General features: G+C 40.7%; 2 protein-coding genes across 8 annotated transcripts in view; one reads left to right on the top strand and one right to left on the bottom strand.

The window, feature by feature from the left end:
- Positions 1–14455, top strand: part of RALGPS1 (Ral GEF with PH domain and SH3 binding motif 1) — a 226143-nt gene that overhangs the window by 70423 nt on the left and 141265 nt on the right. For 5 of the 7 annotated variants that reach the window (XM_061603531.1, XM_061603536.1, XM_061603535.1 and 2 more), the window contains exons 9-10: positions 4815–4941; positions 5808–5882. In XM_061603531.1, the coding sequence (XP_061459515.1) occupies positions 4815–4941; positions 5808–5882 (202 nt within the window). The remainder of the gene's footprint in view (positions 1–4814; positions 4942–5807; positions 5883–14455) is intronic. The other 2 variants (XM_061603534.1, XM_061603532.1) reach the window with 1 other exon arrangement.
- ANGPTL2 (angiopoietin like 2) overlaps positions 12284–14455 on the bottom strand; it is a 30741-nt gene continuing 28569 nt past the window's right edge. Inside the window, exons 4-5 of the mRNA XM_061604122.1 lie at positions 14159–14429; positions 12284–13901 (exon numbers count right to left, since the gene is read on the bottom strand). Coding sequence (XP_061460106.1) covers positions 13702–13901; positions 14159–14429 — 471 coding nt within the window. The 3' untranslated portion in view covers positions 12284–13701. The remainder of the gene's footprint in view (positions 13902–14158; positions 14430–14455) is intronic.

Raw genomic sequence — 14455 nt, 5'->3', positions numbered from 1 at the left:
GGGCAGCCCTATGTAGAGCGCATTACAGTAATGCATGTGCAGCTTGCTTCCAAATCTCCAATCCTTCAAATATCTGGGTGCTATGGGGCATCAGGCTGTGCTGCCTTCTAACTAATAGGTAAAGGAGGCCCTGGACATGAACAATCCAAATTGCTGTTCTGAGAGGCTCTCCTAACGAGAAGATCATTTCTGATACCATTTGCATGCCCAAGTATGTGAACCTTATAGAAAACTGAGCTTAAGAACCAACATTTCTGAGTTATTCAAGCCGTGAATTTGACAAAGTGTTGGGAGGAAAAGCCAAACCAGTTTGATAACAGCTTTTGGAAGGAGTTTACAGCACAGCAAAGGCTCGTCCCATTTTGATCATCGGAAACATTCCATTCTTATGACATGGTAATTTTTGAGAGGATATATGCTTCCAAGTATAATAAGATGGAGCGCTTTCTTTAACATCTGGACTCCAGTGAATAATGGTCTTAATCATAAAAAAATAAAGAGTTAATAGTATATTCTGTACAACGGATGTTTTAACTTTTTCCATAGAGTTTGTTTACTTCATCTTGGCTTGTGGACGTGAATACTTGTGGAAAATGTGCATAGTGGCATAAGCAGTATATTAGAATATTACACGATTCACATTTTGGGTACTAGAAATCTGCAGTCAAACTTCGGCAGTACTTTCAAATCCATGTGCAGTCTAGTTCTTCCTCCTTGATCCCTCTTGGCATCAAAGCTGTTCAGCCAGTGAAAGAGGCTATAGACAAAGTCATGGAGGATATCAGTAGCTAGTAGATATGTCATCCTGTATTAGAGTCAGTATGCTTCTGAATACCAGCTACTAGGGACCACAAGTGGGAGGGTGCTGTAGCGCTCATGTCTTGCTTTTAGGCTTTCTGTAGGCATCTGGTTGGCCACTGAGAACAGAATGCTGGACTAGATAGGCCTCTAGTCTGATCCGTCAGGGCTTGTCTTAACGTTATCTCCAGTGTTAAGCTATATACTTGTAAAGACAGCTTGTATTCTGCAGCATGGATACATTTCTGTCTGTTACTAGAAATTCATCCTTCTTACCTCAAAAACAAAAAAATCAGTATGAACAATCGATGGGTTATTACATTGTGCAAAGTCCCACACTCATATGGCCTATCTGGCTTTCTGCTGAATTATTGTCTGTCATTATGAGTTATAATTTGTATCGTGCACCAAGAGACATCAACACGTCCTCCTTTGGACATTAATAATTGGGATGGATGTCTCGGACTATGTTACTTCTGCAGAGCAACAGCAATCTGCTGCTCAAAAGAGGGCAATGTGTCCATACCTTTCTGTCTACTCATGCAAGACAGCTTCCTACCCCATACAAAACCTATACCTTATGATTTGTGGCTCCTTCATATCGAGGTAGCAGAGGTATCCCATCCCATCTAACCCATGTGATTTAGTGATTCCTTCTTGACAATTGTGAAGAAGCATACTTTTCTGAGGCTTGTGCAAGGAGTAATGGCAAATATTAATTCTCCATATGGCAGCACAGGCAATGTTACATCCATAACTCATTTGTAGATATTCCTGCTTGAATTTCTGGTTACTGGAACAAGGTATCTCTTGATAAAGTAATTTTGTTGCAGTCATTCAGACTTGGGATGTCTCCATCCCTGGCCTATCTGGTTCAAAAACCTCTTTCCCACAGTGGTCAACCAGATGTCTATGGGGAGCCCACAGGCAATAGTCCTGTTGGGCTACTGTTTCCCCAGTGACAGGTTTTTAGAGGCATGATGCCTCTGATCTTGCAGGTGGCGCATAGGCAGCATGACTAGTAATACAGATAGCATTAACTATGAATTTGTCTAATCCTTTTTGGGAAAAAAGCTTTCTAAATTGGTGGCCATCACCACAGTAGCATATTTCATTGGAGAGCTACTGCCAGTCATTGTAGGCAATAGTGAGTTATACTGACTCAGACCATCTAAGGCAACTTCCTATGTTCCTAGCAGAAAACTGCACAGCAACTAAATTTTGGAGGGCCTCCCTAAGGGATTTCTGTGCTGCTGAAATTGATTTCATCTTCCTTTTTGGCAGAAGTCGTAGCATTTATCACGTGTCAAACATTGTCTTTATCCTTCCATAATTTCCTGCATCTTGTAGTTTATAGCAACCTGTGGTAAGATGTGTGCATGTGCGCACACACACGCTGATCACTACCACTTGTAAGCAAGGCTGCCAAAACCACAGGCTTCTTTTCTCACATCATGTATTTGAAGATGTACAAAATAGCCCAAAAGCATGTCAACCTGTGGTTTTGAGGACGGCTGTCCTGTGTGCCGCCTCTATTATCCCCATCTCAGTACACATAAATTATCAGTTGAAAATATTTGCTGCTGAAAATTATTTCATATTAAACAGAAAACTTGGATGTGACCGGAAGGGAAAATATGTTCTATGGGCTTGTCCAAACTGACCCGCATAATCCATGTTTTCCATACTCGGTTTGTTGAAATTTATGGACATGAGTCATGACTAACATTAATTTCAATGGATCTGCTCTGACTAGAACTTAGTTGGACACAACCTCTTGTGTTCAATGTAAAAACTAGGGAGATGACTTGCAATATTTTGAGCATCTGATGCTTGAAGCTGACAAAAACTTTCTTGCTTTGAGAGTGGCAATAACAGTTTATTTTCTTGATTATATATTGCGATTCTAACCATTTTAAAAATTTCAAGCAAATTCTACTTCAACCTGCAACTTAATTCCAGTAACTTCAATGTGTTGCTAATGAAAGTTTGGCAGAAATATTAAAACACAAGCAGGCACTGATTTCTTTCCGTTTTGTTATATCCAAGCTTGTTCCTCTACAGTCCGTTTATATGCATGCTTAACTGGGAGCACATGGAATACTTCACATGCTTTTGGCATGTGTGTAACCAGCTTCAGGACCGAAAACAAAATAGTTTAAATAGCTTTGGAGGCTTCACCCATATTGAAAAGCTTAGATTAGCCTGGTTTGTAATAGGCTAAATCAGTTGCAGCTGCTGTCAAAGTATGTACATTTCTTAATTTCTGAAATATATAAGTCTATATGTCAGAGGAGTGCATGAAAGACACCCAGTCAAGCTCGACACTGCAAACTTTCTATAGCCAGGCAGGCAACCTATAACTTGCAGGCTGCATAAAGTCCCATACTAGTCCCCATCCTTCTGCCCATTTCCCATGTATTGTCCTAGAACATGGATGTGCCTTATAAACTCCAGAGACACAGGTGCCGTTTCTAGCTTCATACCCCCGACATAGTGTATTTATGGAACAAATGCAGTCTGACCACCGTCTGTACACTGTTGTCTTAGCATATGAATGCTATGATGTTGTATGTATACAAAGCATTTGTATTACAAAGCATATTTGTAACTTGAAAGCTTGTTATGCCTTTCCATTTTGGCTCTGGATGCTACGCACCTTTCCTTCAGCTATTACAGGAAGTTGTCTCTCTCCACAGCAGTGAAATATTCTTACTGTATTGCATTGGAAGGATGTTGTTGGGAGTGTGATGGTAGAATTGGACAAAACTGCCCAGAAGATATGAGATTAAGCTAAAAGGCTTTATTGTAGTCCCATGATGCTTGGATTTGGGCAGTCTTCATCAAGAAAGCAGGATAGTTGAGTCAAGTGCGAGAAGTGGTACCATAGCTCAGTGGTCTTAGAAGCATAGGATGCTGCATTTTACCAGGTCAGACCATTGGCCCATCCAGCTCAGTATTGTCAACACTGGCAGCAGCTCTCCAGGGTTTCAGGCAAGGACATTTCCTGTCCTACTTGGAGATGCTGGGGATTGAACCTGGGACCTTATGCATACAAAGCATGTGCTCTACCAATGAGCTATGGCCCTTCTTGGGTTCAATCCCTGGTATCTTCAGTTTTTAAAAAATCAGGTAGCAATTGATGGGAAAGACCACTGCCAGTCAGAGGAGACAGTACTGGGCTTGATGGCCAAGTGGTCTGACCTGTTATAAGGCAGCTTCCTAAGTGTGATTGGAAGCTGGATGGGAAGTGCATGAATGCGTCAGATCACTGGAATGAGTTCTGCAGTAGGGCCCCACTCATACGGCGGGTTATCTTCCAGACCGCCGCCTAAGAGCGAAACCCGCTGAAAAGCAGAACTCCGTCAATAGAATGGCGCCTGATGCCCGAAAACTGCCGTAAAAGCGGAACAAGCACTGTATGAGTGGGGCCTTGCTCTAATTGAAAACTGCCGTATTAGCGGAATGCTGAAAAGCGGAGCCCTACTGTATTTGAGAATAGCTATGTGTCCAAGATTAAGGAATCTGAGGTGCTAATCTAGATAGGACAGTAGTAGCAGTAGGGGCAAAACAAAGCAAGTCAGAGTTTAGCTGAAGCGAGGAGAAAGGAGGGTGAATCGAGCCGAGCAGGGGAAATGTAGTGGGGTAAGCAGAAACAAGTTGCTTTATTTGCTTAACCAAAAAACCTAAGTGGCACAGGGAGTTCTTACAGGATATATGGAGTATGAAACATACAGAAATAGTTATTGTATGAAACACTGTCCTTCCCTTTTAAAGAGCTGTAAAATGAGTGTGAAAAAAGATACTTCTCAGTGTTTTAATAAGTCCACTTTTAGGTATAGAGTTAAGGCTGATTCTATGGGCTCTTTAAAAGTTTAAAATTTATTGTGACCCTTTCACCTCCTTAGCAAAACAGTCTTCATCCTAAAGGAGCCTCCAGCTTTCCTGTGTTCTAAGCAATCAACTTTTATTTTTGCAGAACGTTAATAATTTTACTTGACCCTCTTCTTTTATAGCTTTTGAATCGCAAAGACAAGGCCACCTTTGAGAAGCTAGACTACTTAATGTCGAAGGAAGATAATTATAAGAGGACGCGGGAATACATCAGATGCTTAAAGATGGTCCCCAGTATTCCTTATCTAGGTAAGTGTGAGACTTGCCCAGTTGTTATCTCCCAAAAAACAGTCTTCAATGCAATGTGTTTGCTGTTTCTAACTGACAAGTAAGCCCAGGCGTGTCGGATCCAAACCACATGTTAATCCAGTGTGGTTCATTTGTGAGGAAGTTTTACAAGTGGGAATGTGGCCATATCCTTCCCTCCATGCGATGTGGGGGAGGGGAAACTATGTTCTGAGCTGTGGGGTATGTGAAACAAGCATTACATAATAGGCCCATTATCCTAGCACAGTGGTTTTCTCATTATGTTGCTACACTAGAGTGTTGCAAGCTTTTCTCAGATCACTAGTTGCTCTGACCTGATGGACAATTCCTGTCTAGTCCAAATATGGTGACTTATACACCAAAGCCTGTTTATAATTTTCCCCCATAATAAATATATTTGGGGTGCAACTTCTCCCAACCCAGTGTCCTGTCTCAAGTTATTTTTTCTGTTTTTGATTCCACAGAAGAATGGGGGAAATGTCCCAAAAATTGAACTAGCAAAAACTTATTTCCAGTGTAAAGGGACTGGAACTAGGCAAAATATATTCTCCCTTTGTGATACATTTCTTAGAAATTTATGTCTTAATGAACCTCTCAGTGTTATATTTTGATGGTATCTTCAGGTTATGGTAACTGTACAGCAGGGTAGTGACCCACTAGGCTGTGAGCCTAATCCTGTCCACCAAACTTATTTTTTTGGAGGGGAGGCTCCTAACTCAGTTTAGTCTTAGCAGCACTGGCCCTGAACGATGAAGTGCCTCTCCTTTTCTGCAACCATTGAGAGACAGTCAGACTGCTCTGTAAACAAGAAGGAACATTATGATCTGCTGTGATGTTTCCATCACCAGCACTCTGGGATCATAGCAGATCAGAGGACTCCCTTTCTTGGGTGCTCCTGTCCTCAATGCAGCAGAAGAGAAGAGGTGAGTAGCCCATCTCTGTCTGTCTCTGTCTCTGTCTCTCTCTCTGTGGTGTACACACATGCATGTATAGGATAGCCACACCCACTTTTTGGCCATTCCCATTACATGCTGTCCCCAGAGGGTTGCAGCAGGGAGATGCAGCCCTCAGGCCAAAAACGATCAGCTACCTTTTTCCAGACAGCACGGTGTATTTCAGTGCATGAGTGGTGACTAGAGAGGGGCTCTTTTCAGTTGTGGCACATTGACCCTGGAATGTCTTTCCCAGGGAGGGTTGTCTGGTGCCAAGCTTTGTATCCTTTTAGTGCCTTTTTAGTTAGCAAGGCATTTTAGAGTTGTTCAAATCCTTCTGTTTTTTAGTTTTCCACTTTATTTACAGTTGCTTTCCTGTTCTATGTTTTTCTGATTTTATTTTATTTTACCTCATTACCTGAGAATTCTTTAGACTAAATTAGCAGGGAACAAAGATACATTCAAACAAATACAGCATCCAGACTATATCATGACCTGGAAACAAGCCGTAAGAATGTCTTAAAAGTTAACTCTGATGGTTGCTGAAAACTGTCTACTCAACATAAGACTCCTGCACAGGATGTCTAGATAATCACCAAATCAGTAAACAAATTCTACTTACCCCCCCCAAGGAAAAGGTTAGGGATTTGTTTGATCAAAAGAAGCAACTTGTTGCAGATATTTCCCAAAACTGCAAAGCTCTACATCACAAAAATTGTTTAAAGAAGCCCAATGTAAAAACAATATATTACCATGTTTGCACGGATGCTACTACTTGAATGTGGACAAGAGATCATTTATTAGCCTATTTTCTTTGGGCTTTTGCTGTTAAGAACATCAGAAGAGCCTGCTGGATCAGGCCAGTGGCCCATCTAGTCCAGCATCCTGTTCTCACAGTGGCCAACCAGGTGCCTGGGGGAAGCCCGCAAGCAGGACCCGAGTGCAAGAACACTCTCCCCTCCTGAGGCTTCCGGCAACTGGTTTTCAGAAGCATGCTGCCTCTGACTAGGGTGGCAGAGCACAGCCATCATGGCTAGTAGCCATTGATAGCCCTGTCCTCCATGAATTTGTCTAATCTTCTTTTAAAGCCATCCAAGCTGGTGGCCATTACTGCATCTTGTGGGAGCAAATGCCATAGTTTGACTGTGCGCTGAGTAAAGAAGTACTTCCTTTTGTCTGTCCTGAATCTTCCAACATTCCAAGCATTCTATGAATGCACTGCATATCCTTTGGCTTCAACCCCATGACACGTTTCTGTGTTTACTTTGTAACTTTGCTGAAGAAATATTCAGAAATATTCAGAAAATATTCTGAAGAAATATTCAGAAAACCTACTCTTTATTTCTGAAACCCAAATACTTTGATAATCCTCACATTTGTAGTTATATATCCTAATTGTGAGATATGGGTATCCACGCGTATATGTGATTTTGTATTGTCAGGGCACTGATTTCTTTTAAGAGAACTGTCTCTGGGATGGGTTGCAAGTGTGTTCTGTGCAACTGTCACTTTGTACGGGGTTTCTGGAGTGCAGTGGCAAGTGTGAACCAAAGATGTGGGAGGGGAGATGTTTTTTCCTTCCTTCCCTCCTTTCATGTGGAAAAAATAGTTGATGGTACATGGGCAAGGAGGATTGCTAGGATCATCTGCCTGTAATGCTTATTTGTCTGTCTTGCTTATTTCTTTTCTGATTCTCTTTCTCCATTTATGCTTCTAACATCAAAGTTTTTCGTTTGATATGAGTCAGTCTTGTTGGTAAAAGACTAAGGGTGATAAGGAAATGGGAACAAAGACATTATAATTCTAGTTTCCCTATCCAAACTTTTCCTTTGTAGGGATATTGGAAGGATAGAGGACAACAGGGCTCTGCTCACAGACCAGAAGCATTTCTGTTCCTACTGTTATTTGGTTCAGAAGACCTGCCAATGCCTTGTTCCTCTAGCCGTCTCCTGCTGAGCTTTACCTACCCCTATTTCCTGGCTATATGTGATGGTCCCTATCATATTTCCAGTTTATGTTCCAGCTGTTGCTTAAGCACCTGGCTAACATTTTGATCATGATTTCCCAGTTTCCATGTTTTTTCCTGCTGTGGTCTTTGCTTATTAGCATTACATCCTGATTTCCGGTTTGTTTGTTTTTTAAATAAATAAATACCCAGGATCCAGTGAGCTCCTTCGGCTCAAACACTTTGTCCTTATGGTGCATTTTGTTCTGTGTCTCTGCTTCAGCAAAATCAATTAACTGACATGACCTCAAGAAACATGGGTGTGTGGTATGCAAGAAACTCAGCATATTTTGCCACTTTTTCCAACGTTTTGAAATGTGGTTTTTAATGTTGTGTAACAATCTTGCTTTTTGCATTGCCTTTCCCTCAATTAAGGGCAGCCACCTCATACAACATTTGACAACACACAGCTTATGGAGGGCTGCCAGGAGAGTGCAGTGCAACTGGGTAGTTGCTGCAGCTGGGGGGGGGCATTCAATGGAAAAATAATAGGTCTGGAATTAATGAAGTAGCATTAACATCAAAGGAACTGTGCATATTTCTAGGGTCTTCTCTGCCTGTAATTTATATAGCTGGAAGAAGAAAGGAAGGGAGGGGAAACACTAGATTCATATTCAAGGTTATGAGGTTCATTTTTAGTTGAACGCAGCACAATTTATGTGGTTTGAGGAAACAGCGGCTTTTGAGGATTTTTTTTTAAAGATTCCAGAGCTTTTTCCAAGTCCCATAAGTTTTCATTCTTTTACCCAGCCACCTCAATTATATAGTGCCAGTGAATTTATGTGTTGCATTGGAATACTATCTTGCTCACTCTTATCATGGGTCATTTCTGGGCTGTTATATACAGTTAGACACATCAGAGATGAATGGGTGGCTCATACTTACCAGCCTGTCAAAATACATCCATAACCCAAACTTTGTCTAATATATATGTACAGCATTCTGGTATAAACTTTAGGTACTGGGATTTTAAGATGTGGGAACAGATACCTCTGCCAGTTAAAATTGCTGTTTGGTCAATGTTTTGTTGATATTTGGTTAATGTTGCTGTTGCTGCACAAAATCACATATTATCCTTTTGCAGCTGCTAAGGAAGGCAGTGAACTTTGTAACTGATTTCATTGCAAACCATCCTAAATTCATTGCAGGCATAGTAAATTCAAATTAGAAAATTGGCTTTTTAATGTGTATTTGTATGTAAATTAATATATCTTTCATCCATGACCTATATGGTGCAATTCTGTGGCTAGTCTGTTGATGGGCACAGACTACTGCTGGCACATAACTCTGGTGCTTAAAAGGTTGCACTGCCTGCCAATACATTACTGGGCCAGGTTGAAGGTTCTTGTAATAATTTACAAGGCTCTTCACAACTTGGGCCCAGGCATCTTAAGGATTGCCCGATCTCTTATATACCAGCCCAGTCATTGAGATCTTCAGGGGAGTGTGTGTTGGTGGTCTCCTATGGCTTCAATGCACAGCTCGAAACTACTAGTAGCCATGAATTCAGTATAGTGGTCCCAAGCCTGTGGAACTCCCTGCAGACTGAGACTTGACAGGCAACCTCCTTGCTGAACTTCAGGCACATGACTAAGACTTTCTTGTTCCAGCCGGCATTTTAAGGTAGTGTTTGGTTTTATGGTAATTTTTTATTGTTTTAGTATTTCATTTTCTTTGCAGTTTGTGTTTGTGTACACCATTTAGAAATGCTAATGATTAAGCGGTATATAAGTGCCTCAAATAAATAAATATGGTCAAGTGTCAGAACAAAGGTCTCTTTTTTCTGTCAACTAACAAGAACCGCTTGACTGAGTCCGAAGAAAAGGTTTTGGCAGTCTGTTCCTGCAGATATATCCTACCACTTGTAGAAAGCATGCAAGAGATTCACCCAGGACCAAATTTAAAATGCTCTCCTTTCATACTGGCATCTCCTACTTGTAGATATACATTTCTCTATATACCTGGATGAAGGAGACAGACCTCCTTCTGTTACTGTTGTAGTCCTGAGGGATCTTCTGATGGCAGAAAAAGTGATATGCTGCTGTATCCTTGGCAAAGCCTCTTGGCACATACCCTTTGCAGGCAGCAATAATGTGAAATAACTTTAATTCTTCATAATTGTGCTTCTCATCACACAGTTCAGAATAACTCATTTTGTGGGGGGGTTAGTAGCCAATGTTACTCCTACTTAGAGTAGACCCCTTGAAATTGTTGGTCATGAGTAACTTAGGTACGTTAATTTCATTGAGTCTACTCCGAGTAGAACTTAGCTGGATACAACCCAGAGTGCTTAGCAAAGCAGTTGAGTGTTCACCAGCATCCATTGTTTCTCCCTGGAAAGAACTGTGTTCACCAAGCTGTCCCCCCCCCCAACCTGCCCATGCTAGGCATCCCCTGCTGAGCCTTACCTATGGAATCATTGCTGATTCTTCTTTCTTTCTTTCTTTCACCAGGCAGAATCCCTCCAGCATGAGGCTCTGCTCTGCATGGTAAATGACTCCATCCCTTCCCACATCACTTACTTCCTATTGACACCTCCATCACACCTGGTGTCCATGGTATTCCCTGCCCAAGCCTTAAAAAAAAAAGGAATTGTTTTTCCCCACCGAAGCTTTTGTTCAATGAATACAATGGAGCTACAACCCCCATTCAGTTATATCCCACCCCTACAAGCCTGCTTTCAGAATACAGAATTAAATGAATGAAACGTGCTAATGGCCAAAATAGTTTCTCATTGAAAGAGGGTGCATTTAGGTCAGAGCTGAAAACTTGTCTTTGTCTCATATAAGGGGCGTGGGAAGGGACAGAAAGAAGAAGAAAGGGGATTTCAGATAGCTGCCTCTTGGCTCAATCCTCTTCCCAGAAGGCAGGATTCAGTGTGCCAGTTGCTCTGGTTCTACCAGCAGTTTGAGTAGAGCTTGCTATCCAACACCCGGCAATAAAATAATGTGTAAAATTATTCATTAAATGCAGTGGGTGGTATCTAATTTCTTCTCAGGGTAGACCCATTGAAATTAATGGAACTAAGTTAGACATGTCCATTAATTTCAATGGGTCTACTCTGAGTTGAAATAATATTGGCTACAACCCACTGTGCACTAGAAGAAATTGGTATTGGTGGGTATCTTGTTTTGTTTAGGTTCATCTACCTGAAAATCATGCCAAGACATGCCTGCTCTCACATTTGCACCCTCTCCTGTTCATTTTTGTGCTACACTCAAGCTTGTAATGGGTAGGAGCCTTTTTCAGCATAACTGTCTCTTGTTCTTGATAATTGTGACATTCCAGGTGCCCCCTACAAAGTCCTTCCCCCCTGGAAGTCACTCGGTCAATCCCTCAGTTACTCCGCAGACTCCAGACTACCCTTAAAATATCTGGTCCCACAACCTACTGACTTGAAGAGAGCAGCAGGACTCTCCCAAGTACATCTACACTAGACATGTGGGTTGAGCTATATTAACCCTAGATGGATATCCAGACCAGAATATAGACAGTGAGAAGATGAGCACGCATTCAACTAAGGAGCATAACATCCAGAACAAGTAGTCTTTTTATATACAGAATTCGTAAGAGTTCTAATTTCCTGACTTAACATCACAGCTATCCTTTTACATATGTTTGATTATCTCTCTGTCTCATTCCTCCTATTCCCATCTATCACAACCATTCTGATTTCAACGTTTCCAACAGACATGGTCCCTGTCACTTGCTCTAACTCAGTCCAACATTCTATTCCACTCTTCTCTTGTCAATCATTCTTCCACTCACTGCCCTGTTGCAATGATGTTCCTGTTGGGGCACTTTCTGATTCTTCTTTTTCCTTTTCTCCTTGTCTTTGGGCTTTTACCAAGTTTTGTCATCTACAATTCACTCTTAACTTTCTACAGTTACCTCCAGAATGCTTGCTTATTTCCAGCTTTGCACATTTGTAACTTTCTTCTTTGTGGGCTGTTTGCTTCTGCTCTTTAAGACTCTCTACTACTACCAGCTGTTTGATATTTTCCACTTTTTGTTCAGATCTTACGACTCCTGTGTTCCATTCTCTGGATTAGCTTCCTTTTTCTTCACTTGATGTTTTTTACACTTTCAAACGTCTCCATGGTCATCTTCCTCTATATCTGTTGCCTTTCTCCCTCTAAATGCTCTTCCTCAGAACACACAAATACGAATCATCTTGTCAAACCTATGATTATCCCATTTTTTACCTTCATCCCTTTTGTCTTGCATCTAACCATTATGGGAATGCCCATCCATCTGCCATTCAGCTCTCTTTTTCTGTTTGATATTTGGGCACCTCCTGAAGCCACATTTGCTCACAATGTGTTAGGTGCTTTTATAAATAAATAATAATATATAAGAATTAACTATAAATACATCAAAATAGCATGGGTTGCTTTTATTACATATTTGCATCATTACAAGGATAATCTGATAATATATTAAAATCCCTACTTTCATTTATATACAAGACATGCTACATCACACTCCAAAAAAATTAACGCACATTGTACGTTAGGAAAGAAATAATGAGGTAATAAGAGTTTGAAAATGTGTGGTTTTCATTGTTCCTGTAATGCAGTATTCCCCAGCTGGTGCCCTCCAGATATTTTGGGTCCAACTCCCATCAGCCCCAGCCAGCATGGCCAATCGTCAGGAACGATGGGAGTTGTACTCTAAAACATTTGGAGGGCACCAGATTGGGGAAAGGTGTTACAATACAACATGTGCTAAAATAATCTATTTTGGAAACTTACCTCAGCAGAATACTTGAATTCAAGTTTCTACAGTGGACTTTATTTATAAATATGGTTGCATAATTATCTTTCAGTATGTATACTTGGCAATAATAGTGAAATATGGCAATTCTAGGTTCAAATAGTCTCTCTCAAAGGTCATAATCTAGTGTCCAAGGGCATTTAAATAGGTTCTATATTTGTATCCATCATTTGCCTGCAAAGTTGGATAGCTCTTTTTGTTGCTGCAGTGACTACAGAGTAGGTAACAATTCTTAGAATCCAAATGGCTTGAAACCCGTAAGCTATCATTTATGTGACAGATTTATGTTGGTTATAAAGTAGACAGTGAATAAGGAAAATCTAAGATGTTTCTAAGACATCTATGTGTTCAATTGAAGAATGCTGATACCGCTTTGATTATGAGAAAAATGCCTATTTGGTCAGTTTATGGATCACGTCTGGTGTATTAAGAATGAAGATGACAACCTGGACTGTTTTGCCCTGTACAAAAATATTCATTGTCAAGTTTCACTAGTGCTCAGTGCCCTGAGAAAAATTGGGAGTTCAGTTTGTGCTAGGCACCGTGTGGACACTTTAAAGCAGGCACTACGCCTTCTCAGCACTAACAAAGTTTAAATTAGGAACGTTCTAAGGTACGTGTACTGGCTACATGGTATCAAAGGATATATTTTCCTGTGTCAAATGAATTTATTTTTTAAAAAAGTCTTGCTGTACATTTTTAATATGTCCAGTATTTGAGAATATATAAAACATACAAAAATATTTAGATGATGTCGCAGTATTCTTAGCATCTCAATTTATCTACAGTCCATTTTACCTGATAACTCTTTTTTGAAAAAAGAAAAATTGTACAAAGAGTGACACTCTGAAAATCGTATTGCTTTGGTTCTGGAACGACTCTTGAAAAATACAATATACAAGTCCTTTAATAGCAATCAATGTACAATATATTACATTCTTTGCTGCTGAGAAGAAGTGTTTTGGACAGCACATGCAGCGGTTGTTGCCTTTTTATTCTTTCTTGTATTAAAGGCACGAGAAGTTATTTTCAGTGGAATGTGTTGGGATTAGGTCTGATCATCATGACAACTTTCTTGAGTGAGTACGAGCCCCCCCGGAACTCAGCCCAATAGACACCATCTTGGTATCGACTTCGGTAGTGTCCTCCTCGGTACCAAACGCCATTGAGGTTCGAGTGTGCACATGCATTATACCACCATCCCCCTTTCTGGTAATGAGCACAGTTACCTGTAATAGAAATGAGATCACTTTATTAATAAATGGGTTGTATTTAGTCTTGCTAATATGGCATGCATTGAACTGTATGCTTTTCCAAGTGTTAATGCTTCTGCCTCTCTTCAGAACAAAGCCTCAGAGATGCAGAGAACTTGGGGGAGGTGGCAAGGTTGGTGGCTACTAAGTAAAAGATGAATAAATATTTTAAAAAATTGTGCCATCTTTATGTGCCTTCACATAGAATACATAGATCCTTTTAACTTGTCTACCTGTGTATACATCATGGTCTCTGTCCAGTGTAGTGAATTGCTTCCCATTGTGCCACGTGAAAGAGTCTCCAGCATTGCCATTGTATCGGCCCAGTCTCAACTTGTAGTACTCGCTTTCTGGCTCAATTCGGAAACTGGCGTATTCAGCAAACACTTTACGGCCTGACCAGTCTTCCATGGTTACCAACAGTTTGTAGTTGCCTTGATTTGTCAGCCAATAAATATTTTCTAAGCCCAACCAGTACTCTCCATCAATGTTACCAAATCCTTGCTATAGGTCAAAAAGAAAGAAAGAAA

Source organism: Rhineura floridana, chromosome 20 (genome assembly GCF_030035675.1).
Source record: "Rhineura floridana isolate rRhiFlo1 chromosome 20, rRhiFlo1.hap2, whole genome shotgun sequence".
NCBI lineage: Eukaryota > Metazoa > Chordata > Lepidosauria > Squamata > Rhineuridae > Rhineura > Rhineura floridana.
This window is presented reverse-complemented; position numbering and strand designations above follow the sequence as displayed.